The sequence below is a fragment of the Polyodon spathula genome, unplaced genomic scaffold (assembly GCF_017654505.1).
Source record: "Polyodon spathula isolate WHYD16114869_AA unplaced genomic scaffold, ASM1765450v1 scaffolds_1548, whole genome shotgun sequence".
Lineage (NCBI taxonomy): Eukaryota > Metazoa > Chordata > Actinopteri > Acipenseriformes > Polyodontidae > Polyodon > Polyodon spathula.
Window position 1 is genome coordinate 1,869 of NW_024473025.1, and position 25,266 is coordinate 27,134.

Here is a 25,266-nt window from a genome sequence, read left to right on the forward strand (position 1 = left end):
GCGCAATAGCGTCATTAGCGGGTTGATCAAAACCCTTGAGCCTGGCAAGGTGCGGGGCAGACATCAAATAAATACTGGTGTTCAGGCATTCCTCCTTGTCTAATATGTTGTTGCAAATACCCACGGGCTGTGAAAACAGCACAAGATCTGGTTTGAAGGTAATAGATTCCAGGTGCAAACAAGCATCTCCTAGATTCCAGCTACAAACAAGCATCTCCTAGATTCCAGGTGCAAACAAGCACCTCCTAGATTCCAGCTACAAACAAGCATCTCCTAGATTCCAGGTACAAACAAGCATCTCCTAGATTCCAGGTGCAAACAAGCATCTCCTAGATTCCAGGTACAAACAAGCACCTCCTAGATTCCAGGTGCAAACAAGCATCTCCTAGATTCCAGGTGCAAACAAGCATCTCCTAGATTCCAGGTGCAAACAAGCATCTCCAAGATTCCAGTTGTGACGAATGCTTGCAAAGACCCGTTTAAAAAGAGTGTCCAGTTCGCTTCCCCTGGAAGATGATGTGTTTATACTGAGGCTATAGTTCAGGTGATCCCACTGTTTAATTTCAATGGAAAGGCAATAATATGAGCAATCTGCCTGAAGGCTAGTAGACTGGAGAGCCGTGGGAGGCATGGTATGCATACAGAGCAAGGAGCTGGCCGAGGGAGTTACAGACCATTACAGGTGCCGACCACAGAGCAGAAGCACACCGCACTCGGAGAACGCACGTTTAGCTTCGTGGCTCCGATTCTCTCTGGAACTGCCTCCCAGATTTGGTGCGCGACGCTCCCTCCGTCGCTCGCTTTAAATCAACTCTCAAGACCCACCTGTTCTCTCTTGCACTCCGTGCTCGTTAAGCCTGATCTCTGCTATTAGCTGTTTTGCTGCTACTATTTCATGTATAATGTTACTATCATGTATTATGCACTATCTCGTGTATTCTGCACTTTCCACTGTATGTAATGTATTATGCATTTTTTTCTTTTTTACTGTATATCTTGCAGTATGCATTTCTCTGTATTTGAAGACTGATTTGAGACTGAAAAACCTACCGATTCACCAGTGTGCTCTGAATCAATTACACCTCCATGAAGAGGGCAAGCACACATTCACTGCCTGAAATAGAGGTCTTCAAAGCGAGGGCAAAACTGGTAAAATTACGTTAGCGCTTTGAGTGTCACTAAACAGCCTGTGTGTGTGTGTGTGTGTCTCTCTCTGCTTGTGTGGGTGTGTGTGTGTGCACATCTATCATTAGACTGCCATTGGCATATATGGTTTGTATGTATGTTGAGTAGATTCTTCTGCTCCATAAAAAGACACAAAAGACTGATTTACAAAAAAAGGTAAGATGTGCCAAAAACAGGGCTCTTTATGGTTGCCATAGCAACTCTCAGAGAGCCTACAAAACCACCTAGAGGCATCTCCTTTTGAAAGGAAAAAAAAGCTTTCTCTCTCTCTCTTCTGTTTAAATTCAAAGCTGCCAGTTTAGCAGCAACTGTCTCTCCCCTTCTTGTTTAAATTCTGAGCCGGACAGCGCAATACATCGCCGTGCATTCAGCCTTACCGCGAGTCCCAGGAAGCTGGACACATGGATAAATCACTCGGATAAAAGGCTCAAAGTTAAGGGGAAGTTCAAGCAATTGCTGAAGAAGCGTCACCTCGGCCAGGGTTGAGCATAACCGCATTCAAATGCAAATGCAAGCAAAATATACAGCTCTGCACCCCCTGTAGAACGAACTCCCTCAGCTTCATAGAGTCCAGTGAAAGCTGCTGAATAATGTTCCCTTGTTAACATATTGAATTGCACCCCCTCTATATAGAATGAACTCCCTCAGCTTCATAGAGTCCAGTGAAAGCTGCTGAATAATGTTCCCTTGTTATCATATTGAATTGCACCCCCTCTATATAGAATGAACTCCCTCAGCTTCATAGAGTCCAGTGAAAGCTGCTGAATAATGTTCCCTTGTTAACATATTGAATTGCACCCCCTCTATATAGAATGAACTCCCTCAGCTTCATAGAGTCCAGTGAAAGCTGCTGAATAATGTTCCCTTGTTCTCATATTGAATTGCACCCCCTCTATATAGAATGAACTCCCTCAGCTTCATAGAGTCCAGTGAAAGCTGCTGAATAATGTTCCCTTGTTCTCATATTGAATTGCACCCCCTCTATATAGAATGAACTCACTCAGCTTCATAGAGACCAAAATACAGCACAGGATGAATGGCAAACTTCGCATTGACTTTCTTTCTTGATTAGATTTTTCATTTTTTATTATTAGATCCGAAGTTTGTTTTTTGGCCACGCAGAAGGACGATTACAAAACAAAACATTTTTTAAAAGGTGTTTTGAAGTTCTGGATACGCACACATCAGACACTGTGACTTCAAAACGGCTTGCAGGGAGAGTTAGAGAGTAAACGGGCAACGCTCTTACCATGTTATACTCACACACAGAGTCTCTTGTTAATAATTATCGTTACAGTAAAAAATACTTCAGATACAGCTATCTATTTTACATGGCCGTGGTTAACAAATAATCAGTAGTCAGTTAGCAATGGAAATAAGACTCCTACTCCCACAGCAGATTCACCCGCTCCAGGTTTTACTACCAGCTTGATTAGCCACAGTGTGTCTAGGAAACAAGCTCAGGTGTGTGTCTGATTAAACTCGCGGTAAAACCCGGGATGGATTAAACCGCTGTTGGAATGGGAGTCTGAATCCCTAGCTCTTCTCGATAAAAAGACCATTACAGATTTGTAAACACGCTCAAACTAGGAATGAGGTGTGTGCGTGTGTGTGTGCTTCTGGACAGACGGATTTTAAAAGAATTTCGTTTTATAATGTCAAGGGAGCGGAGGGAGGGATGGGAAGGGGGGATCCAGTCAGACCGTTCCTCTGCTGGGGTGTGGGGCTCTGTTTCTCTGACCCCGAAGCCAGGGTCCTCTCCCACTGCGGCTCCACTATTTTGTAAAGCTCCATCGTGGCTCTGGCATCCTCAACGGAAGAGTGGCCATTCTTCCCAACCTGCACAGAAAAACGAGACACGGGGCTCAGAGCAGAGAGACGGACTGAGGGAACCAAGTCAGTTTAAAATCAAACGACAAAACCAACAGAGGAAAAACACAAGGCTGTCCCGCTTGGCTTATATACGAGAGAAGAACAGGGGCTTGAAACCAGGAGGGTTAATCCCAGCTCAGCCACTGACTCCCTGTGTGTGTGTGTGTGTGTGTGTGAGACCCTGAGCAAGTCACTTCACCTCCTTGTGCTCCGTCCTTCGGACGAGACGTCAAACAAACGAGGTCCTATTGGAAGCGACTCTGCAGCAGCAGCAGCAGTTGTTGATGATGCAGAGTTCACCCCCCCTGGTCTCTGTAAGTCGCTTGGAATAAAAGCGTCTGCTGAATGACTAATTTAATAATAATAATAATAATAATAATAATAATAATAATAATACTCAATTTATTGATCGGATTCAATCTACAGTTTGAGGAATCGTTCCCCAAACCCCCTCTATATTCTCTGTGTTCTATATTCTATATTTAAGCAGCTTGGAGCTGGAATTGAGCTGTGATTGTTAATGGGATTCGAGTGTAGACAGTTTTCAGATGCACTGAAGTTCTGTGATTGACTGGATACCCCTGATGTCAAAGTGAACAAACTATTTAACTAACTAACTAACTAGACTACAATTGTAGCGAGAGAGAGAGAGAGAGAGAGAGAGAGAGAGAGAGAGAGAGAGAGAGAGAGAGAGAGAGAGAGAGAGAGAGAGAGAGAGACAAAACCTATGATATTTTAAACTTTAGGACAGCAGCTACAGAATTGAATGAGGGTTGGTTCGCTTGGCAACTCTGCTGCCCCCTGCTGTCACTCTCTGAATATGCAGACCCCTGCCAGAAAATGTTGTCCTGCAAGCATAAAGGGATCAGATATAATTATATATATGTTCTAGATCAATTAGTTGCGATATATATATATATATATATATAATTTACTATATATTAGTATTATTTTAGCAGACGCTTTTATCCAAAGAGACTTACAGAGACCAGGGGGGTGAACTCTGCATCATCAACAACTGCTGCTGCTGCTGCAGAGTCTCTTCCAATAGGACCTCGTTTGTTTTGCGTCTCGTCCGAAGGACGGAGCACAAGGAGGTGAAGTGACTCTCTCAGGGTCACACACACACACACAGGGAGTCAGTAGCTGAGCTGGGATTTGAACCTCCTGGTATCAAGCCCCCTTTCTCTAACCTCTGGCGCACCAAGCCCACAGTTAACCCTGCAGTTCTGCTCCCCAGCCTCTGCTCCTCACCTGAATGTCTTTTCTGAACAGCATCTTGGTGAGCCGCTTCAGGGAGACTGCCTCTTTCGCGGGGATCCCCGCCTTCTTGTTGAGCAGCGGGATTCGGGACGTGTCCCGGGTCAGGGCGGGGGGGTGGAAGTAACCGAGCGCTTTGAAATCGTTGTGGATGGCGTGTCCGATCACCACCTTCCCAGACAGGATCTTCAGAATCTGAAACACGGAGACACAGCGTCGCCGAGGCGCGTTACAAAACAGGGTCAACCCCTTCTTCACTTTAAACACAGAGCAGATTGCAAAACCAACAGCTCGGGGGTCAGTGGCCGTTTTACAATTAATAATCGTTTGCAATTGATTGATCAGCTGCTTCTTTCACTCGAAGCCGGTTTAACTGACTCACAAACAGCGTCTTCAGTCTAAACGTTTCCACCCGTTCTCTCCCCCTACCTCTTTCTGCGCCTCTTTGAACCCTGTGGCGTTGGCCAGGTCCTGCTTGCGGATGCCGCTCCAGCAGGTCCGGTAGTCTGTCACGGGGTTGGTGGGCAGGATGTACTTGTCGTAGACCACGTCCCCGTGGTACCCCACGATGCTGCAGCGGGCCAGCTCGCTGCGGGTCCCCCTGGGGCCCGTGCCCACCATCTCGCAGTCCATCGCCAGGTACTTGTAAGTCTTCCCTGCGGTGGAGGAGGAGGACAGAGCAGGGAGAGAGGACAAGCCGCTCTCAAACTCCCCCAGAAGGTCTGCGTTCAGGGCCGAGGGACCGGGCCCCGGTCTTGCACGGGAAGGGGCGGCGCCAACGGCGGGCTGGCGCTGGGCCCCCGGAGCGCAACCGGATCCTCGAAAAGAAGCTTGGGGGCGACCGGTTGAGCTGCCGTGGCTCTGGGGGCCGTCGTTGTGCCAAGGCTGGCGGTTTTTGGAACTCCCTTGCCCTCTCCCGGGCCCGGGCAGCTGTTTCTGCCGCAGGTAGCCCTTGTTCTCCAGGAATTTTCGTTTTTTTAAGAAGCGCTGGTGCCTGGCGTTGGCGCTCGGGTCCTTTGGGCGCCCCCTAGATGCGCCCGACAAATCCAGATTCAGTATCAAATCTGACATCCTGCAAGCACAGGGGATGAGCTACACCGGGACCAGCTATGACCTGGAAGCTGTTTCGAGAATTCAAGCCGTCGCTGGCTTTTTGGTTCGTCTTTGACCCCAGCCAGCTATCGAGAGCCGTTTGATAGAGAGATCAGAACGCGCGCCCCGATGACAGCGCCAGTATCAACGCCGACTCGTTTGACAGCCCTGCGTTCCTCCTTTAACTCAATCAGCAGTCTCGCCTCGCCTCCAGGACCGGACTCAGGGAACCGGCTCCGAGTTTCAGTAAACCACAGAAGCAGAGTTAAAACCGGCCCCTTCTCCACGTCCATGCGAAGCTCTCGTTGTGAACATCTACAATGAACAGGGGAGAATCAACAGTGGGTGAAAAATGAAAGAATTACATCCCCTTACAAATCATTGGAATAATTTACCTATCTATATATATATATGTAGCTCAAAGAGCCAGCTGCTCAACATTTCGATATGTTGTACATATCTTTCTCAAGGGAGCCTGGGTTTGAATCAAAACATTGGCGGTATTTATAGGTGTTTGACGGCATGACATATACATATGGCAGGCAGGCAGATAGATAGATAGATCTATAGACAGACAGGCAGATAGATAGATAGACAGATAGATAGATAGACAGGAAGACAGAAAGATAGACAGATAGACAGATTTGTTAAATGGCTAGCTATAACTTGTGTACTTGTCAGAGTTAGCGCTGTATTAATATCAAACCCTAGCGCTGATAATTCTGTTTGTTTTTTTACGATATAACTTTTTTTTTTTAAATCGTGCGTTTATATATGTTGTTTCGTAGTGTCTTCTGTGTGAAAAGCTCTCTCTTTAACAGGCTTTGTATTTTTAAACGCTGTTTCTAATGTATTTCAACGCGATCTGCAGGAAAAGCGCGACATAAATAAAAAATAAACTAAATCGGTCACGATTATATGTCACGACGTTTCGGTCAAAAGCTCTTTTTCAATCTGGAAAGTATATATATTTCATTCTGAACCGGTCTGGTTTCGTTTAATAAGACATGACACTATATATATATATATATATATATATATATATATATATATATATATATATATATATACCACTAAACAGCTAAATACATTACAAGTTAGTTAATCCTCAAAAGAAGTTTAATTATCTCCCTCCTGGATGATCCAATAACATTTAATTATCATAATTATTCTTTTACGGGCAACAACAACACGTCAAACCACGTCAGTTTGACGCGTCCCCTTACCTCGTTTCCTTCTGGTGTATAGACGTACAGAAAAATATAAAACGCAGAAATGATAAATATGTATAAAAACTATTAAATAAATCCAATAAAAATGCGTTTTAAAGCTGTTTTTTATATATATATATAAACAGGCCGCATGGAGCCTAGCAACGAGTCTCATCCGGGCTACTGGGGGCTCTGCTTCCGGTGCTGCGGTTTGCAGAGCAATGGCTGTTGTCGTGCATTTAATTATTACTGTATTTTTGGGGGGATAAGCAGTTTCGTGGCTGTTTTGGGGTGCGAGTAGAGGCGGTAATGCTATTTAAAAAAAAAAAAAAAAAAAAGCGATTTTATTTATTTATTTATTTATTTCCAGTTTAATTTGTTTTTCACGATTTGATATTAAACCGTAAGTATCTTTGTATTTATTTTTTTAAATGGTGTTTTGTTCATTTTGAGTGTGTTTTTGTTTTAAAGTGTTTTTTTTTTTTTTTTTTTTTTTATATGTTTTGAACTGCTCCCTTCCCTCCCTCACTCTCCCTGAGAGAAAGGGGGCTCCCTCCAGTCCCAGGGCAGGCTTGAGGCATGGAGACTGAACTGCTCCCTCCCTCACCCCCCTAAGAGAAAGGGGGCTCCCTCCAGTCCAGGGCAGGCTTGAGACTCGGAGACTGAACTGCTCCCTCCCTCCCTCACCCCCCTAAGAGAAAGGGTGCTCCCTCCAGTCCAGGGCAGGCTTGAGGCATGGAGACTGAACTGCTCCCTCCCTCACCCCCCTAAGAGAAAGGGGGCTCCCTCCAGTCCAGGGCAGGCTTGAGACTCGGAGACTGAACTGCTCCCTCCCTCCCTCACCCCCCTAAGAGAAAGGGGGCTCCCTCCAGTCCAGGGCAGGGTTGAGACTCGGAGACTGAACTGCTCCGTCCCTCCCTCACCCCCCTAAGAGAAAGGGGACTCCCTCCAGTCCAGGGCATGCTTGATGCGTGGAGACTGAACCGTGTCTCTGTGTTTTTAGGTGGCAGTGTCAGTCACATGGCTAATCCAGGCATAGTGTTGGGGTCTCTGCGTCTCTCTGTGGAGCAACAGAAGCAGCTGGCTGCCAAGCTCTGCTGCTTCCTCTCTCTCTACAAACCCATCATTGACTCCCATATTATAGTAAGTATAGAGGATCCCTCCAGCTTGGATGTTGCCCTGCAGGTAAATGCAATTTCACTGCACCCATTCCTTCAGCATTTGAACCTGATCACGCCTCCCGCAGGAGTTTTTTAGTGACAGCTTGTGGGAGACGCTACCCCCTGGCTGGCAGGAGGCTCTGTGCGAACTCTCTGGCCCGCAGCTGGCAGACCTGCTTCTAGACAGCGCCCCCGGAGGTGGGAGAAGGTAAGAGGAGAGAAAATGGAAGGTTGCGGTAACACACACACACACACATACAGTACAGCTGTGACGAACAGTCAAGGGAACATTATTCAGCAGCTTTCACTGGACTCTATGAAGCTGAGTGAGTTCATTCTATATAGAGGGGATGCAATTCAATATGTTAACAAGAGAACATTATTCAGCAGCTTTCACTGGACTCTATAAAGCTGAGGGAGTTCATTCTATATAGAGGGGGTGCAATTCAATATGTTAACAAGGGAACATTATTCAGCAGCTTTCACTGGACTCTATGAAGCTGAGTGAGTTCATTCTATAGGGGGGTGGTGCAACACTTTTGTCCGTTAGATTCTGAGGTTAAGATTTGAATCGGTTCTTGGTTACGGTTCGGGTTCGGTTTTACGCTGGCTCGTCTTTCTGCACCTGCACCCAGACTGAATGAGCCAAAGTTAATCTGACAATGCGACCTTCCAACTCTCAACCGAGAACCGCTTCTTAATCGTGAAAACACAGTTAAAATGAGTAAAGCTTAATGTTTCAAAAATATATATATTATTTTTTTAAGACAGACAATACTAAGGAATCTGTTTGGCTTTCCAGCTACCCGTCTGTGTGGCCTCTCTCCCTCTTGTCTTTCAAAGCGAGCGCGCGCGCCCTGGCCTTTCCCAGAACGCCCCGCGGCCGGGCGGCCCAGGAAATGGGAAGTGGGGAGCAGGCGGAGTTCTGGGAGAACAGCCGGCGGAGTTCCGCGCTGAAACACGCCTTCCGGAAACACGTCAAGCCCAAAAAACAGCACGAGGTTCGCCAGCTGGGGGCAGTAAGTGAACTCCAGGATTGCGTTACAGGGTGCCAGCGGCTTCGAATCTCTCTGCACTTGCTTTGGAAGAATCGGGCTAAATCCGAAGGGAACGCGAAGCCTCTGCTCTGCGGCTTGCAGCTTGGTTTCAGGAGACTGTAGGTTTCAGGACGCTGCGCGGCACACCAGACAGGGAGACTCGAGGGTTTGATACAGCAAACCTCAAACTAGGTCTCCCCGGGAGGGTCTCCTGGAACCAGCTCTCAAGCTCCTGAGAAAGTGGCTTTGTGTTCAACTCGACTTTAAAAACTCAGTTTCCTGTACCATGAAACAAAACCTGGGAAACGACGGGTGAGAGTTGGGATCGATTCCTGTTTAAAAGCAACTGCCCAATTCCCATTCCCTTTGAAGAAATTTATATTCAACCGCTTTCATTGGGAGCTGGTTTAACTGACTCACAAGCAGCGTCTTCAGTTGCAGTCAGGTGCTGCCGCTGTTGTGAGAAGCTCGTTTTAACAGAGCGCCGCTCCGCTGCAGTTCTGATCAGCGACGACGTGTCGGGATCGATTTTAAAAGGGAATGGGGAATTGGAATTAAAAAACAGAACCCCAACCTGCAAGTCCAGTGGTTAGAGAAAGGGGTTTGATACCAGGAGGTTCAAATCCCAGCTCAGCCACTGACTCCCTGTGTGTGTGTGTGTGAGACCCTGATTGAGTCACTTCACCTCCTCGTGCTCCGTCCTTCGGACGAGATGCAAAACAAACAAGGTCCTATTGGAAGAGACTCTGCAGCAGCAGCAGCAGTTGTTGATGATGCAGAGTTCACCCTCCTGGTCTCTGGAAGTCGCTTTGGATAAAAGCGTCTGCTGAATGACTCATTAATAATAATGTTAATGTACAGGCCCTGTCTGCTGTTCTCACTGGCTCCCTCTAGTGGAGCGTGTTGAGGCTTGACGATCACTCACCAGGACTGTCTCTCTTTCTCTCTCAGCTGGTGAAGAGAATGTGTGACCTCACCAGCTGTCGGAATGTCGTGGATGTTGGATCAGGGCAGGTGAGCTAAGAGTTCTGCATTTTCTGATCTCGAAGGAGGAGCAGGAATAGACAGGAGAGTTTGAGGATCACGGATTAGGGCCGTCCCGTCTCCGAGAGGGACCTTCTCAGTTGTTCAGGTCGATCGGGCAGCTCGCTGGTGTAAGCAATGCAAGGACCCGAGCGCTGGAGAAAGACGAGCGTGTGAAAGCGGTCTGGCAGTTCTGGAGAAGCTGAAGCCCTCTCGGTTCAGTGGCAGGTCTTACCAGCACAAAGAGAACTGCAGTAATCAAAACGACAGGCTCGGAATGCATGAAGCAGCATCTCTGTTTCTCTCGTATCCAGCACAGGCTTCAACTCCACACCGAAGCGCTTTTGCTTTGATTTTCATCAGACGTGTTTTTGTTGTAACCTGTGTGGCGATTGGCTACCTGTCTCTCCCAGGGTCACCTGACTCGCTTCCTCTCGTTGGGTCTCGGGCTGTCCGTCACCGGGGTGGAGGCTAACCCCGCTCTCGTTTCCATGGCTGCCAAGTTCGACAGGGAGCTGCGGAGTGTTGATCTGAAGGAGAGGGCGAGGGCAGCAGCCAAGGTGAGCTGGCCTCTCCTGATCCGGGTTTATTCCCACTCCTGTTCTTTGTCAGTTGTCAGTATATGGGAAAGCTAGAAAGCGGTGTGTAATTCAGTACCTGAACTTTATTCAGCACGTTCTCATTCGACTTTGGGAATGAGTTAAATCTTTAGGGAGATGATGCAAAACTTGTGGCCACAGCTCTACATGATGTATCGTAATAGAGGTCTGTATCGCTTGTGATAAGAGACCACGGCATAAAGAACTACAGCTCCCAGAATCCCTCACCATTGGTGCAGAGGCATGCTGGGAGCTGTAGTCATATCCAGTAGAATCAGTTCATTTTCTGTGTTTTACAGCAGTGACGGACGGAAGATGCTTGTCTTTATTTTAGGTGGGTGTGGCCCCAGACGGGCCCTGTGACCCCCTCCCCAGGCATGTGGCGGGCTGGGTCAACCCCAGGGCATCCTGGGAGGAGTTTGTGACTCTACTGCAGCAGCCAATGGGAATCTCCGATAGCCGGGACGGCAGACCGGAGTCTCGGGGAACCAAGAGCCAGGAAGGTTTCAATCAATCAATCTTTAATTGCTTATATAGCGTCTTTCGTGATAAATTGTTCCCGGAAGCGCTTTTCCCTATAAAAGAAGTAACAGCCAAAATAAATCGCCTACAAAACCAAGCGAATGATAAGATGATCAATTATAAACCAGCCTGATTTTAAACTGGCTACACTCAAACAAGAATCCACTTTAACAGTAAAAAAAATAAGCAGAAAAAGACTTTTTAAAAAAATGTGATAATTTTTTTTTTTTTTTAAATCTTCATTCAAAAGGTTTCGTCCTAACCGGGCTCCATGCTTGCGGAGACCTGAGTGCCACTCTCCTGCGTCACTTTGCCCACTGCCCGCAGGCCGTGGGCATCACATCGGTGGCTTGCTGTTACATGAACCTCACCACCCTGTCGAGCCCTGCCCCTCCTGCCCTCCAGGCTCCTCCTACTCCCCGCCCAGGGGGACGAGCCTGCACGGAAGGGGAGGGGCCGGTCCTCGGTTATCCGATGAGCTCGTGGGTCCTGGGCCTGCCCGGTCACGAGCTGTCCGGTAAGGCGAGGGAGGCTGCGTGTCACGCCCTGGAGGGTTATGCAGAGAGGCTGCGGGGACAGAGTGGGGCGCTGCGGTCTCATTGCTACAGGGCTGCGCTGGAGACGCTAGTCAGGAGGGCTCAGCCCAGCCTGAAGAGAGCAGGCATCCAGACCGTGAAGAAGTGTCACCAGCTCCCATTCGCAGAGTAAGTGTGAGGAGAGGAGGCTTGGTGTGTCCCAGGGGTTTAGAGAAAGGGGGTTCGATACCAGGAGGTTCAAATCCCGGCTCAGCCACTGACTCACCGTGTGTGTGTGTGTGTTTGAGACCCTGAGTCACTTCACCTCCTTGTGCTCCGTCCTTCTGGTGAGACGTCAAACAAACGAGGTCCTATTGGAAGAGACTCTGCAGCAGCAGGAACAGTTGTTGACGATGCAGAGTTCACCCCCCCTAGTCTCCGGAAGTCTCTTTGGATAAAAGCGTCTGCTGAGTGACTAATAATAAGTGCGAGGGCGAGGGGGGTAGGTATTTGGGCTCATTTGTTTTCTTTAAGTCAACTGCTCTGTCAAACTCGCCCTTATGTAATTATTTACTGTATTTGTAATCTTCAAATGATTCGATCTTGTTTTCTACTGATTTTACTATACTTTTATAACAGCTCCTATCTGTAATGTGATGTTTTGTAACACGTGCAAGTGTCAGTTCATTCTTCAGGATGGTGATGCAGAGTTTTTGGCCAGGGCTGTAAAGCTCTCCTTACAAAACCACTTGCTGCTTGTCTTTGAGTCTGTGGCAGTGTGAGAGTGCAGTAAATCTCTCTCTCCTCTCTCTCAGGTATGCTCGGATGGGGCTGCAGTGTCTGGGGCTCCCTACAGACTGGCCCCTGGACTGGGACCCAGTACTGGAGGGTCTGCTGGCTCAGCAGGGGAGGGTGGTGGCTTACTTCTGCCTGGTCCTCCTGCTGGCCCCAGCTGTGGAGAGCTTGGTGCTCCTGGACAGAATGCTGTACCTGAGTCAGGAAGGTGAGGGGCGAGGACCAAATCCGACCTGTAGCTCTAACAAGGATCAGTGGAATTCTTACAGGAGAGGAGAAAAGTCTGCAGCTCCCACCTTTTCTCTCTCTGGATTGGATTGAGCTGATCCCTCTCTCTCTCTCTCCTCTAGGATTGGATTGAGCTGATCCCTCTCTTCCTCTCCTCTAGGATTGGATTGAGCTGATCCCTCTCTTCTCTCCCTCTCTCTCCTGTAAGATTGGATTGTGAGCTGGTCCCTCTCCTCTCCTGTAGGATTGGATTGTGAGCTGGTCCTCTCTCTCTCTCTCTCTCTCTCCCTCTCCTGTAGGATTGGATTGTGAGCTGGTCCCTCTCTACTCTACCTCTCCTGTAGGATTGGATTGTGAGCTGGTCCCTCTCTTCTCTCCCTCTCTCCTGTAGGATTGGATTGTGAGCTGGTCCCGCTCTTCTCTCCCTCCCTCTCTCCCCGGAATCTGGTCCTGGTTGCAGTGAAAACGCAGCAGGAGAGCGATGTGAGCCGGACAGCACCGGGCAGAACCAGCTCATCCCCAGGACCCGGTTCTGCCTCATCCCGGTGAATCAGGGAACCCGGCTGTGCAAGATCGAAGCGGGGGGTGTCGACCGGCACCCCTCCGAATTGAAAGCTCTCAATTCCAACCCTTTTTGGAACTGAAGTTGCATGCAAACTGCATGCAAACACCTCTGGGTGTGAGGATTTCAATCTCCGCTCAGTAATCAGGGAGACAGAAACACAGTCGTGTGTGAAAATGTCAGACCGCTTTGTGCTTTAATCAGGCGTCTTAAACAGGATCTAAAAAGTCTCCTGCGTTTTACCGTGGGCGGCTCTGTGTTCCTTTTCTCTTTACTGTTTGAAATGAATTGCGCGGGTGCCCTATTAAAGTCATCAATGCAATCAGACAATCTCTATTTATTTGCCTGTTTGGACGATTTTCCCAGATTTTCAGTTCCAGCGGTTTGATTTCAGACGCACAGCAAATCAAAACTACAGAAGCAATGGGGTGTTCTAATACATGCGCACACTGCTGTGTGTGTGTGTGTGTGTGTGTGTGTGTATATTTTAGAAACTGTTGTACAATAAAAGATGGAACACTACAAGTTGTGTGGTTTTGTTCATTTATTTTCAGTGGGTTCCTGTACAATACAACAATCAAACAATGTTAACTGTCTCTGATCAGAGGAAAGACAGACTGATGGAACTCGAAATAGTCAAAGAAACCAGGTAAACCCTACAGGACTGGGAATCAGACTCCCGCTGCACAGCAGTGTGATCCAGTCCTGGTTTCACTAGGAGTTTAATAATCAGACTTCCGCTGCACAGCAGTGTGATCCAGTCCTGCTTTCACTAGGAGTTTAATAATCACACTCCCGCTGCACAGCAGTGTGATCCAGTCCTGGTTTCACTGCGAGTTTAATAATAAGACACACCTGAGCTTGTTGCCTAGACCCACTGGGGCTGATCAAGCTGCTAGTGAAACCTGGACTGGGTGACACTGCTGTGCAACAGGAGTCTGATTTCCAGCCCTGGGTACAAGTTTAAACTGCTGACCAACACCACCACCCCCCCCCCCCCCTTGAACAAAGGATCAAGTTGTTCGGACCAGGACCGGAGTCTGACATTTCAGTGACAACAAATAATCCAGCGGCATTAAAAGCAAGTGGAATTCACGGGGGGGGGTGGGGGTCCCAGAGTGAGATATATCCCCACACGCCCGGTCCCGCTGGTCAGTCTCTCGCCCGTTTTGAGCCCAGCGCAGCTCAGTACCAGAAGCTTCTGCGGGGCGGTCTGGTTTCTATGACGCCGGTCGCCTCGGCGATTTCCTCCTCGAATGTTTTCAGAGAGGCGCGGTAGGTTTTCTCCAGCGTGTCGTCGGGAGAGGTGTCTTTGGGCCCGTCTGTCGAAAAACACAAAAACACAAGCAGGGTTCAGCCAGCCTGGTCTTCAACGCAGAACCGAATTCTTTGGAATCGGAGCGCCAGGCTGTATTCGCGACATCCGATTCACTCGAAATCAACACCACGGACAAAAATCTCTTCAAATCCTTTGTTTTGGCTCAAACCTGCCTTTCCATTGCTCCGGGACAATGCCGTCCCTCCTCTGCACCACGGGCTTGGGAATGATCCTCCCGGTCCGGAGAGACACCCTCACTCTCTCCCCTTCCTCCGTGAAGCGCCACTCCACCTGCACGGGCTTCCTGGAGAGGAGGAGAGGGAGGGGGAGAGGAGAGACACGAGATCTGCAGTGCTAGTGCCATTGCATTTATCAATGTAATAATTATTACAGAGCTATAACTGGTGGGATAATACATACACACACACAAACTGGGAATTTTGAGTAGATATCTAGCGTTCTGCAGAGCATCTTGTGAGTTCAGTGCCTGTATTAATAACGGCTTCTAAAAATGATGATCAAGCGAACATCGTCACAAAGCAGCAAACTTCCAGTTTAACACGGAGAGCGTTTTTTTTTTTCCTCGGGAAAATCTTGAGACAAAAACGTCACGAGACTTCTGCTTGAGACGCTTACTTCAAAGCCTCGACCGCTCCTTTCAAAAGGAGACCAAACATCGGTCAATTCAACAAAAACCAGAAGCCAAAACAGCCGAGTCCCGATGCAACTGCAGAACGCGGCGAACCTGTGCAAGACTGCGGATTCCTGAGCCGGAGAATTTCCGAGGATTCCCGTTACCAGGGCGACTCGGGCAGCCTCAAAGCTACGGCCGCTTCGAACCCGGGATCGGGCTTACCTGTCCGAAGGGTCAATCAGGGCGACCTCTCTGACCAGCAGCGGGGATTCGCTGGCAATGTAAGTCCCTCGATACTCCCCAGACTTCCCAATGTAGCGGTAGTGCTGCCAGCGACAGGACAGGAGATTATTATAATAATAAATTATTATTATTATTATTATTATTATTTAGTCATTCAGCAGACGCTTTTATCCAAAGTGTCTTACAGAGACCAGGGGGGTGAACTCTGCATCATCAACAACTCCTGCTGCTGCTGCAGAGTCTCTTCCAATAGGACCTCGTTTGTTTTGCATCTCGTCCGAAGGACGGAGCACAAGGAGGTGAAGTGACTCGCTCACACACACACACACACACACACACACAGGGAGTCAGTGGCTGAGCCGGGATTTGAACCTCCTGGTATCAAGCCCCCTTTTCTCTAACCGCTGGATCTCCCAGACCAGTTTACAGTCCAGCTGTGGCCAAAAGTCTTAAATCACTCTCTAGAATGAACTCAACTTCATATAAAAGTCTAACGAAAACCTGCGGGAACAATGCCGTGCCAGAATGTTGAATCGCACACCCACCCCCGCTTCGTATCGCTTCCCCACTATACGTCAAGTGGAGTCTTGGGCTCATTATGTGCAGGAACCCAGACAGACAGACAGACAGCAACAGCGTATTAGCTCAAGATAGAACGAAGGCTCATTCCAGCTGTGTTTGGAATCTATTTTTTTTAAAAAGGGGGACTGGCAATAGAGATTCACCCCCAGTCCTGTCTCCTGTTGCGTAGTCTCATTCATTTCAGGGTTTCCCAGCAGCTTGCTCAGCCCCTGCTGTGTTCAGGTAACATCGTTCCCCTTTCTTACCGTGTTCAGTCCTTCCAGGATCACCCAGTTCCGAGCCCGGATCACCTGACTGATCTTCCCCTGTTTTCCCAAATCCTTCCCAGCCAGGACTTCCACCTGAGAAAAAAGCAGAGCGACGTCAACGGAGCCCGATTCACACGGGACGGAAAATCACCACAAAGTCCATCGGTTAGAGAAAGGGGGCTTGATACCAGGAGGTTCAAATCCCAGCTCAGCCACTGACTCCCTGTGTGTGTGTGTGTGTGTGTGTGTGTGTGTGTGTGTGTGTGTGTGTGTGTGTGTGTGTGTGTGTGTGTGTGTGTGTGTGTGTGTGTGTGTGACCCTGAGCGAGTCGCTTCACCTCCTTGTGCTCCGTCCTTCAGACGAGACGTGAAACAAACGAGGTCCTATTGGAAGAGACTCTGCAGCAGCAGCAGCAGTTGTTGACGATGCAGAGTTCACCCCCCTGGTCTCTGCGAGTCTCTTTGGATAAAGAGCGTCTGTTCAGTGACTCATTAATAATAATTCTGTTAGAATTTAAATAATCAGTTTTGCACAGCAACTCCGCCCTGCACCCACCCACCGTGTCTCCCTTGAAGAGGCTCCACTCCTCGGGTGCGATCGGCTCCACAAACACCTTGCGGCGCTTCCTGCCAGGCGGGTTCATCCTCTGAGCGCCAAGGGTCCACGGGCGGCTCGTCCCGTAGCGGTAATCCGGGGGCACCCTCGCACGGGCCGCCATCGCCAGCAAGACCGTGAGACGCATCCTTCAGAACCGCTGCGGGGCCAAAAACAAGAGCTCTATTATTATTATTATTATTATTATTATTGAAGCAGATGGAAACTCCAGTCACACAGAACAACTGATTTTTCTCAACAGGGCATTTTCACGAAAGAACTGATTTGTGTTACACTTCACAGTTAATTTCGTTTCAAGTTACTCAGTCAAAAATATCTACCTACCTATATAATATATATGTAGACTGCTTGAATTTATACAAAATCGAATAAGTACTCGGAATTATTATAATGAATCACATGACAATAAATATTTCCCCGTGGCATAAAGGTGGCGTCAATTTCTGACAAGGTCGCACATTTTGGGCATCTATATAACCCGTCAGAAATTGCTACGTGTAGCAAATTCTGGCAGGGAGTCACATTGCGACGCTACAGCTGCCCAATTAGGAACACTGTTTTGTTTTGTATTTATTTAGGAAAAATGTAACCTATTAAAAATGTCCATTAAAAAAACACAAATATGAAAATAAATTAATTAATAAACAAAACAAACAAAAAAAAGAATTTAATGTAACAACTGCAGAGTGTTAGTAAATAAACTTATAATGCGTAAAAAATAAATTAAAATGCATGAATTACCGGTTTTGGGTAATATAATCTGATCTGATCCAACCCAAGCGTGGCTTGCACTGTAAGGGTCTGTGAATGCTGTTATTAACACGATTTCTGAGACCCGTTCATTTCTGTTACTCGTGTTTTTATACACAACGTGGCTTCACAGAAATAAACCCACCAATTTATAATTTATATGCGAAGAATAAACCCAGAGATCTTATAACAAACCTTTCTCTTCTTTGCAGGTCAATGAAGTCTCAATCAAGCAGCCGGACCTCTCGACCTTCACCCCGTTTCAGTGGGTTCCTCGAATTAATTAAGAGCTTCTACTGTGCTAGCTTTTTTTATTTATCAAGTAACGTTGTTTATATAAGTAAAGCAAAACAAATAATAAACAATCCTTCGAAATTCATCAACACTTTACAGCGTCTAAAAAAAAAAGATTTATCTTTCAAAACGCTCACCCCCTATTTTTTTATTTTCTTCAAAATGGAACCTTCCCAGAGGGCGCTTCGTTCGCAATGCACACCGGGATTTGTAGTCCCCTGGGCCAGGGCATTCTGGGAGGTGTGGTTTTTAGTACAGGTTTCATACTCTGCAGTTATTAACCCCCCTGTATATATATAGGTAATCGGGATATGCAAATGTCACTTTTGCAAAAACCAATCAAATCTCACGAAAGGGCTCATCGGTGCATTATACTATTATTATTATTATTATTATTATTATTATTAGTTTATCTAACAGACGCCTTTATTAGAGACTAGGGTGTGTGCACTATGCATTAGCAATAGCGTCTCACCCAAAAGGCGGAGCGCAAGGAGGTTCAGTGACTTGCTCAGGGTCACAGTGAGCGAGTCGGGTTTGAACCCGGGACCTTCTCGTTACAAGACCTCCTGAAGCGGTAACACAAGGATTAAGGGGTCATCGGGAGTTTAAATACCCAGTATATACAATGCAAGGGGAAAAAAAAAAATTGATACAACTGAACACTCGCTATTTTAACAATTAACCAACTACCTTACTTTTTCTGAGTTTTCAGTTTATCGCTGACTTTTCTTCTGCATGGAAGTATTTCTAGTGATTGACGAGTATCCTGGGATAGACCCGGGCGCTGATTTAATGCCGTGTGCAAAATTTTGATTATATACACATATACATGCATATATACACCATATCGAAACGTTATGGCTCTGGCTCTTTGAGCTTATATATATCATATAAAGTTTGTGTACATCCAAAATAAAATAAGACATTTGATATACCGGTATACACACACACACACACACTCCTTCAGAAATACAGACAATTCAAAGTAGGTTTTTTTGTTCTTTTTCTAATCAATAGGTTTATTGTTCGCTGCAAAACAGACTGAAGCCTACATCAGAACTTGTGTCAAAGTGATTTACAACAAAACAGAGCAAGAGAGAGAGAGAGAAGCTTTGGATTGGGGGAAAAATAGAGCAGACTACAAAACTATAAATGATTACACTTGGAGTCCTTCAGAAAAAAAAAAAAATTACATAAATGAACACAAATTAGAAAAAAAAAATAATTCACACGCATGAAAAATACTTCCTTTTTTTGTTCAATCAAAGAGATGCATCAAATGAAATGAGAATTGAAAGCCTGGGAGAGGAAGGGAAAGCTCACAGTGTCCATCAGGATCTCTTTCCGTTTGTGTTTCATGTTCCCATGCGTTGCTACAGCTGTTTATGTAAAGCGTGTGTGTTGTTTTAATTATTATTTTTCACATTTTGACCACTTTTTAAAACTTTTAAATGGCATTCCCTGCCTGGAGATGGCTTCCCGTGTACCTGCGTGGACCTCTCAGAACTACATTTCCCATCATCCTCCTCCCGCTCGCATATGTAACTGAGACGGATTTACCAAGTGAGCAGGAGGATGATGGGAAATGTAGTTCTGAGAGGTCCATGCAAGTACATGGGAAGCCATCTCGAGGCAGCAAAAATCAAACATTAAAAACAACAAAAAAAAATCTGATGCTGTCTTAATAACATTTTTTTTTAAAAAATCACGAATTTCATTTCACACACCCCCCCCCAAAATAACGGGGTCAGATTTAATTAGAATTGTTATTAAAGGTTTTCTGTCGCTGAAACTAAAGATAGTCTAAAAAGGTCTATTCACAGCAGACGTGATTACGTCTTGCACTGCGATAGAAACGACACCTTCGCTTGGAACACACAATCGCTTTCTGCCGAGTACTTATTTCATTAAACTAATCACACACACACACACACCCTGGCTAGACCCAGTTCCCTGGTGGCTGTGTGTGTGTGTGTGTGTGTGTGTCGTGCTACACAATCGCTTATCGTATCGCGTCCAGTGTGAACAAGGCTTTTGCAGTTGAAAGAGGAATTATCTGTCACTTTAATGCTGAAGGACACAGAATCTGCACAAAAAGAAGCGTCTGCTGACTGGAGATCTTCCCTTTAAGCACTGTCTGTTGCAGCCTGCGGGGGAGAGGGAAAGAGAGAGAAGGGCTTAATCTATAAATAAGACGTTCGGAGCATCACAGTTAAGAACAGAAGCAGGCTTGGGGGTTCAGTTCCTGTTTTTACAATCTATCCTCTAACTCCAATCCCCCCCTCCCCTCCCTATTTTAATCGATCCCGACACGTCGTCGCTGATCAGAACTGCAGCGGAGCGGCGCTCTGTTAAAACGAGCTTCTCACAACAGCGGCAGCACCTGACTGCAACTGAAGACGCTGCTTGTGAATCAGTTAAACCGGCTTCCAGTGAAAGCAGCAGCCGAAAGTCTTGACTTTAAAACCAGGAGCGGACGCTCCCCTCAGAAGCATGCCTGCTCTCTTAAATCTGCCTGCTCTCACCTTGTCTGGCGTGGGCGTGGCCTCAGCCGATTGGCCTGCCGTCGTCTTGTCGCTGGGGGAGTCCGTCGTGGTCGGAGCCACGGGGGCTGCAGGCTCCGCCTCCACGCTGTTATTGGTTGTTTCGGGCCCTGCCCCCTTGTTGTCCACCTCCTCTCCCCCTTCAGAATCTTTGGGTCGTTTCGGGGAATCCTTGTGGGGAGAGGGGGGGGTAATAATTAAACCACAGACACATTGCAGTTCATTCGTTAGTCAAAGCCATGAGAGTTTAGGCCTATGCCTTCATCGCTGGTTACAGTGATGATGTGTTAAGCCGAGATGAACACAAAGCCATCTTTCTATTTTTCAGGATCAGCGGCTTGAAAGCTGGTTCCAGGACAGTCCCGGGATAATAATACCAATAATACCCTCAGCGTACCTCCAGCGAATCCTCGGCTTTCCGCTTGGCTCCGCCTTTCTCGTTCTTCTCATCAATCACCAGGGTTCCCTCATCATCGCTGCTGCCCTCGGCCCCGCCCTTCTTCACAGCCCCGCCCCCTGCAGAGTCTCCGCCTCCTTCCGCTGCGCCCTCCTTCCGGGCCGGCTGTGGCTCCGCCTACCAGAAGGCAGCATTTTCAATACAAAACAAAACCTAAGCAGTCCTTCGGACGAGAGGCAAAACAAACGAGGTCCTATTTGAAGAGACTCTGCAGCAGCAGCAGCAGTTGTTTGATGCAGAGTTCACCCCCCTAGTCTCTGGAAGTCTCCAAGTCCCCCCCCCCCGTACCTCATGTCCCGACTCCTTCACCGCTGGGTTGTTCTCGATCTCCCACAGTCCCTCGCTGAAGCCTTTCCTCTTGTTGGGTTTCCCAAACTTCTCCTTGCATTCCTCGTAAGGGATGAGATCCTTGGGGCCCAGGAATGCCCTGGAATGGGAAAGAAAGAAATCAGAGACTGGATGGATACAGGACTCGGGGATGGGAATAAGACTCCTGCTGCAGAGCAGTGTCACCCAGTCCAGCAGAAGTCAGCAGACAAAGCAGGGGGGGGTGGGGTGGGGTCAGGGAGACAAGCCGTGGTTCAAACGACGGGGGCCGTCACACCTCGCTTGGGCCTTAAAGGGTTAAGCCAGGCTGTTACTTACGTCTCATGAGTGCCAAAGAAAAACACCTGGTACTTATTGGAGAAAGACTTGACAGCACCTTCAGGGAGCTCGTCAATCTGTGAGAAGAGAAAGAGAGGCACACTGAGTCTCCAGAGCAGCACGCTTTATTATTAGAGAGTCACTCAGCAGAGGCGTTTATCCAAAGAGACTTGCAGAGACTAGGGGGGGGGGGGGGGGGGGATGTGAACTCTGCATCATCAACAACTGCTGCAGAGTCTCTTGTTAGAAATCCTTTTTAAACAGCGTAATCAGCAGCAAGTCGGGGGTTTGCTTGCAGATAAAAGGTTCCCTCCCTCCCTCCCTCCCTCCTCCCTGCTGTGATGTACAGATTACCCCCCCCCAGGCCAACAGCCAGGGCTCTGCTAACCTCGCGGTTTGAAAAGCAGAATCGGCTCAAATAAATAAATAAATAAATAAATTTAAACTGACAAAACTTCCCTCCCTCTGTGGTGATAAGCCAAGTAACGAACCCGCTGCCCCGCCCCTCACTTTGCTGGGTCCCAGTCTCCGTGCCTCAAGCCTGCCCTGGACTGGAGGGAGCCCCCTTTCTCTTAGTGGGGTGAAGGAGGGAGGGAGCAGTTCAGTCTCCTTGCCTCAAGCCTGCCCTGGACTGGAGGGCGTACCCTTTCTCTTAGGAGGGTGAGGGAGGGAGCAGTTCAGTCTCCGAGTCCTTTCCGTGTCATTTCACATGCCACTGGACTGCGCTCCAAAAAAGTTACAGGCCAGTTGTGCTGCATCGCTTTACCCCAACCCCCTCCCCCTGGGGTGTCAAATCCTGGAAGGGGGGTGTCTATCTGACTTTTTTTTATAAAAATCACTGACTGCAAAAAAAAGTTAAAAAAAGGCTTGTATACAATCCGAAACACGTCCAGCTGAACAAATAATGACATCATTGACATTTAATCCAGAGCTCAAGTCAGAATGAAAAGCAGAAGCCTCTCGCCCACCCCCCCCGGAAATATGCCCCAATGATCTAGCAAGCTGGACGAGTAGAGCCGCGCCCGCCAACTCTTTATCAGCACCCAGCCTGCTTCCTATTGACTGTTAGAAACGGTCTTGCAACATCCCGCCAAACCCAGCTCAGAGGCAGCAAAAGCAGATTCATCATGATTCAGTCATCCAGCAGAGGCTTTTGTCCAAAGAGACTTACAGAGGCTAGGCGGGTGAACCCTGCATCATCAACAACTGCTGCTGCTGCAGAGTCTCTTCCATTAGGACCTCGTTTGTTTTATGTCTCGTCCGAAGAACGGAGGACAAGGAGGTGAAGTGACCTGCTCAGGGTCACACACATACACACACAGCGAGTCAGTGGCTTGAACCCAGAACCTTTTGGTATCAAACCCCTTTCTTTAACTGCTGATGTAAAAGCTGCTCCAACAGGCCCTGTGAATGGAGGACTCACGGCACACAGGAATTTTATCAAAGGGTTTAACACGAAATGACATTCAGGTCAGGGGTGAGGGGCAAGGATACTCTGGGACGGAAATCAGACTCCCGTCGCACAGCAGTCTGATCCATTCCTGGTTTTACTAGGAGTTTCATCACACACACCTAATACGCTTAATCAAGCTGGTAGTAAAACCTGGAACGGGTGAAACTGCTATGCAATAGGAGTCCTATTCCCAGCCCCGGTGACTACCTATGCTTAAACGTGCCAGGTGCCATCCTCACTCTGAAGGGTGAATCTGCCCGATAGTTCGATCAGAATAGCTAATAACCGTATTGAACTGTTTCGGTAATTAGAAATTACAATTAATGCCGCTGTCCGTAGATTTTCTAGTGACGGACTCCATATTATTATTATTATTATTTATAAAAGGTAACCCCAAGTTTCATAAGGTTAACCCGTTTCTGTAAACAAACAAACTAATCAAATCAACAAACAAACAAACGCATCTGACCTAAATTAATAGAAAAGTAAACTAAACTAAAAAAAGGCAGTAATGGCATAAAGGTAGTTTTTAGTTTTCAGGGGGGGATTCACAGATCTCCCAAAACAGAGAGACGTCACCGAGGATGATAATGCAGGTGTGCTGCTTATCAAACTACCTCGTTACCTGTCTCTCGTGTGTGTGTGTATATATATATATATATATATATATAATATATATATATATATATATATATATATATATACACACATGCATATATACACACACGTGTGTTTAAAACAACCACTTATACCTAAAACTATACAGGTTTTTTTTTTTTTTTTTTTTGCATTGCATGACTAAGAAAACGGGTAACAAATTTAAATTCAAACGCAGGCGCCACAACAAACTATTAAAAAAAAAAACGTTTAAACAAATAAATAAATAAATATCCTGCCGACCGGTTATATTATTATTATTATTATTATTATTATTATTATTATTAATGGGACACACACACACAGCGCAATTCATACAGAACAGCTCTTAATGAAATGTAAACACTGAAATCCATTTTAGTCTTCGCGTTTCCTTAGCGAAATAAAACAACAATACAAGTCAGTTTTAAAAGCTGCGGTGTTTGGGTATAAAGCTAAAACGGGTCCAAAACCTTCCTGATAACAAACAAGAGAGAAATAACAAAAAAAAGAGATTTGTTTGCGAAACTGTCACGTCTTTAAAAACTGTTTACACCAACAAAGGCTAGGCCCGAAAAAAAAAAAAACCACAAAAAAACCCCACAAAAGGCGATTTACAGGACGTGTGGTTACAGTGAAATCGCATCCACATCGCACTGGAAATGTTCAAAGACGTTTTTTTATTGTAAATTCACAATAATAATGTATTTAAAACACACAGTTTCGCTGGGAGCCGGCGATTCGCTTTTCTTTACAGAGAGCGCCAAACTGCAACAGGCCCGAAAACTGTGCAGCTTCAACTTTGTGGTTTGAAAACAGCGCGAATAAATTACTGGAAAAGCCACAAAAAAAGAGAGATAAAGCGAGAGAGAGAGAGTCACATCTTACTGTTATCAAAAGACTTGTTTTTAATCGCTTACCCTTGCTGGCCAGTGTGGGTAACCTTTCATTTTTGCAAAGACCAAATCTCCCGGTTTGTATTCTCGTAGTCTGTTCGGCTTGGGCATTGTCAATTATGTATTTAAAAACAAACAAACAAACAAAAAACAAAACAAAAAAGATTGTTTTAAAAATATGTATACATATATATATATAAAAAGTTTGTTTTAAAAACAAATTACAATTAAAACCAAACTTTTTCAGACAGTGAGAGAGGGAGGGAGAAGAGAATTAAAAGTCCAGTCCAAAATAAAATAAAGCTGCTACACACACACACGTTTTAAAAAAAAAAAAAAATTATACATATATATCTATATATTTTAGCTCAAAGTATATATATGCTAGTAAACTATCAGCGTTTCCCGGTTTGCACACTTTTCTGTGCTTGGTTTGCAAAGGTGTTTTATTTATTTATTCCCCAGTTTTTGGGTGTTATTGCTGATTACAGAGGTCTCGTCCCCCCCTTTCTCCTCCTCTCTCACACTATCGATCTCTGCTGCTTGTTTGTTTGTTTGTTTGTTTGTTTGTAATTGCAACTGCTTTCCCTCCTGATCTCTGCTGCTTGTTTTTGTTTGAAATTGCAACTGCTTTCCCTCCTGCAAGGATAGCTGCCAGCTGCTGCTCGACTATTGCTGTCTAGCCCCGGCTCTGTGAAGAAAGAGGGCTGGTTAGACCCAGTGAGCGAAACGCGGAGACATGGATGGGGCACTTATCAGCTCATTAAAACGAATTACCTATTATTATTATTTATGTATTTATTTTAAATCCTCACTTGAGGACAGGCTGCTCTGTGCGTTGCTATAATGCTATGATAACTCGCTGTGGCTTTTTTTTTTTTTTTTTTT

General features: G+C 46.6%; 4 protein-coding genes across 8 annotated transcripts; 1 reads left to right on the forward strand and 3 right to left on the reverse strand.

Moving 5' to 3' along the window:
- Positions 1–2,233: 2,233 nt before the first annotated feature.
- isg20l2 (interferon stimulated exonuclease gene 20-like 2) lies at positions 2,234–6,725 on the reverse strand. 2 transcript variants are annotated; one of them, XM_041243012.1, is made up of 4 exons: positions 6,636–6,725; positions 4,747–5,724; positions 4,312–4,512; positions 2,234–3,024 (listed from the first exon to the last, which is right to left on the reverse strand). In XM_041243012.1, the coding sequence occupies exons 2-4, from the start codon at positions 5,386–5,388 to the stop codon at positions 2,836–2,838; spliced, it is 1,032 nt and encodes a 343-aa protein (XP_041098946.1). In that variant the 5' UTR covers positions 5,389–5,724; positions 6,636–6,725; the 3' UTR covers positions 2,234–2,835. The 2 variants fall into 2 exon arrangements, with proteins under 2 accessions (XP_041098946.1, XP_041098947.1); XM_041243013.1 differs by lacking the exon at positions 6,636–6,725 and adding an exon at positions 6,504–6,527.
- A 226-nt stretch (positions 6,726–6,951) lies between these two features.
- Positions 6,952–13,242, forward strand: mettl25b (methyltransferase like 25B). 3 transcript variants are annotated; one of them, XM_041243009.1, is made up of 10 exons: positions 6,952–7,023; positions 7,624–7,763; positions 7,867–7,988; positions 8,583–8,799; positions 9,769–9,831; positions 10,254–10,400; positions 10,774–10,942; positions 11,212–11,665; positions 12,292–12,479; positions 12,891–13,242. In XM_041243009.1, the coding sequence occupies exons 2-10, from the start codon at positions 7,641–7,643 to the stop codon at positions 13,046–13,048; spliced, it is 1,641 nt and encodes a 546-aa protein (XP_041098943.1). In that variant the 5' UTR covers positions 6,952–7,023; positions 7,624–7,640; the 3' UTR covers positions 13,049–13,242. The 3 variants fall into 3 exon arrangements, with proteins under 3 accessions (XP_041098943.1, XP_041098944.1, XP_041098945.1); XM_041243010.1 differs by lacking the exon at positions 12,891–13,242 and adding an exon at positions 12,744–12,852; XM_041243011.1 differs by lacking the exon at positions 10,254–10,400.
- Positions 13,243–13,933: 691 nt separating this feature from the next.
- mrpl24 (mitochondrial ribosomal protein L24) lies at positions 13,934–17,876 on the reverse strand. Of its 2 annotated transcripts, none has more exons than XM_041243016.1 (6): positions 17,647–17,876; positions 16,646–16,840; positions 16,084–16,179; positions 15,236–15,339; positions 14,553–14,683; positions 13,934–14,383 (listed from the first exon to the last, which is right to left on the reverse strand). In XM_041243016.1, exons 2-6 carry the CDS (start codon positions 16,826–16,828, stop codon positions 14,247–14,249), a joined length of 651 nt encoding a protein of 216 aa, XP_041098950.1. In that variant the 5' UTR covers positions 16,829–16,840; positions 17,647–17,876; the 3' UTR covers positions 13,934–14,246. The 2 variants fall into 2 exon arrangements, with proteins under 2 accessions (XP_041098950.1, XP_041098951.1); XM_041243017.1 differs by lacking the exon at positions 17,647–17,876 and adding an exon at positions 17,443–17,589.
- Positions 17,877–19,448: 1,572 nt separating this feature from the next.
- LOC121309861 (hepatoma-derived growth factor-like) lies at positions 19,449–24,563 on the reverse strand. Its single transcript, XM_041243014.1, has 6 exons — positions 24,403–24,563; positions 21,394–21,470; positions 21,037–21,175; positions 20,689–20,865; positions 20,274–20,462; positions 19,449–19,895 (listed from the first exon to the last, which is right to left on the reverse strand). The coding sequence occupies exons 1-6, from the start codon at positions 24,487–24,489 to the stop codon at positions 19,875–19,877; spliced, it is 690 nt and encodes a 229-aa protein (XP_041098948.1). The 5' UTR covers positions 24,490–24,563; the 3' UTR covers positions 19,449–19,874.
- Between the last annotated feature and the right edge of the window lie 703 nt (positions 24,564–25,266).

Coding starts and splice junctions, on each gene's coding strand:
- mettl25b (XM_041243009.1), top strand. CDS start 7,641: ATGGCTAATCCAGGCATAGTGTTGGGGTCTCTGCGTCTCTCTGTGGAG. Junction 9,832..10,253: donor TGGATGTTGGATCAGGGCAG/GTGAGCTAAGAG, acceptor TGTCTCTCCCAG/GGTCACCTGACTCGCTTCCT. Junction 11,666..12,291: donor CACCAGCTCCCATTCGCAGA/GTAAGTGTGAGG, acceptor CCTCTCTCTCAG/GTATGCTCGGATGGGGCTGC.
- isg20l2 (XM_041243012.1), bottom strand. CDS start 5,388: ATGTCAGATTTGATACTGAATCTGGATTTGTCGGGCGCATCTAGGGGG. Junction 4,513..4,746: donor TCAAAGAGGCGCAGAAAGAG/GTAGGGGGAGAG, acceptor TCCGTGTTTCAG/ATTCTGAAGATCCTGTCTGG. Junction 3,025..4,311: donor TGTTCAGAAAAGACATTCAG/GTGAGGAGCAGA, acceptor TTTTCTGTGCAG/GTTGGGAAGAATGGCCACTC.
- LOC121309861 (XM_041243014.1), bottom strand. CDS start 24,489: ATGCCCAAGCCGAACAGACTACGAGAATACAAACCGGGAGATTTGGTC. Junction 21,471..24,402: donor ACCCACACTGGCCAGCAAGG/GTAAGCGATTAA, acceptor CTCTTCTCACAG/ATTGACGAGCTCCCTGAAGG. Junction 20,866..21,036: donor TGAAGGAGTCGGGACATGAG/GTACGGGGGGGG, acceptor GCCTTCTGGTAG/GCGGAGCCACAGCCGGCCCG.
- mrpl24 (XM_041243016.1), bottom strand. CDS start 16,828: ATGCGTCTCACGGTCTTGCTGGCGATGGCGGCCCGTGCGAGGGTGCCC. Junction 15,340..16,083: donor TCCTGGAAGGACTGAACACG/GTAAGAAAGGGG, acceptor TGTCGCTGGCAG/CACTACCGCTACATTGGGAA. Junction 14,684..15,235: donor CTGATTGACCCTTCGGACAG/GTAAGCCCGATC, acceptor CCTCCTCTCCAG/GAAGCCCGTGCAGGTGGAGT.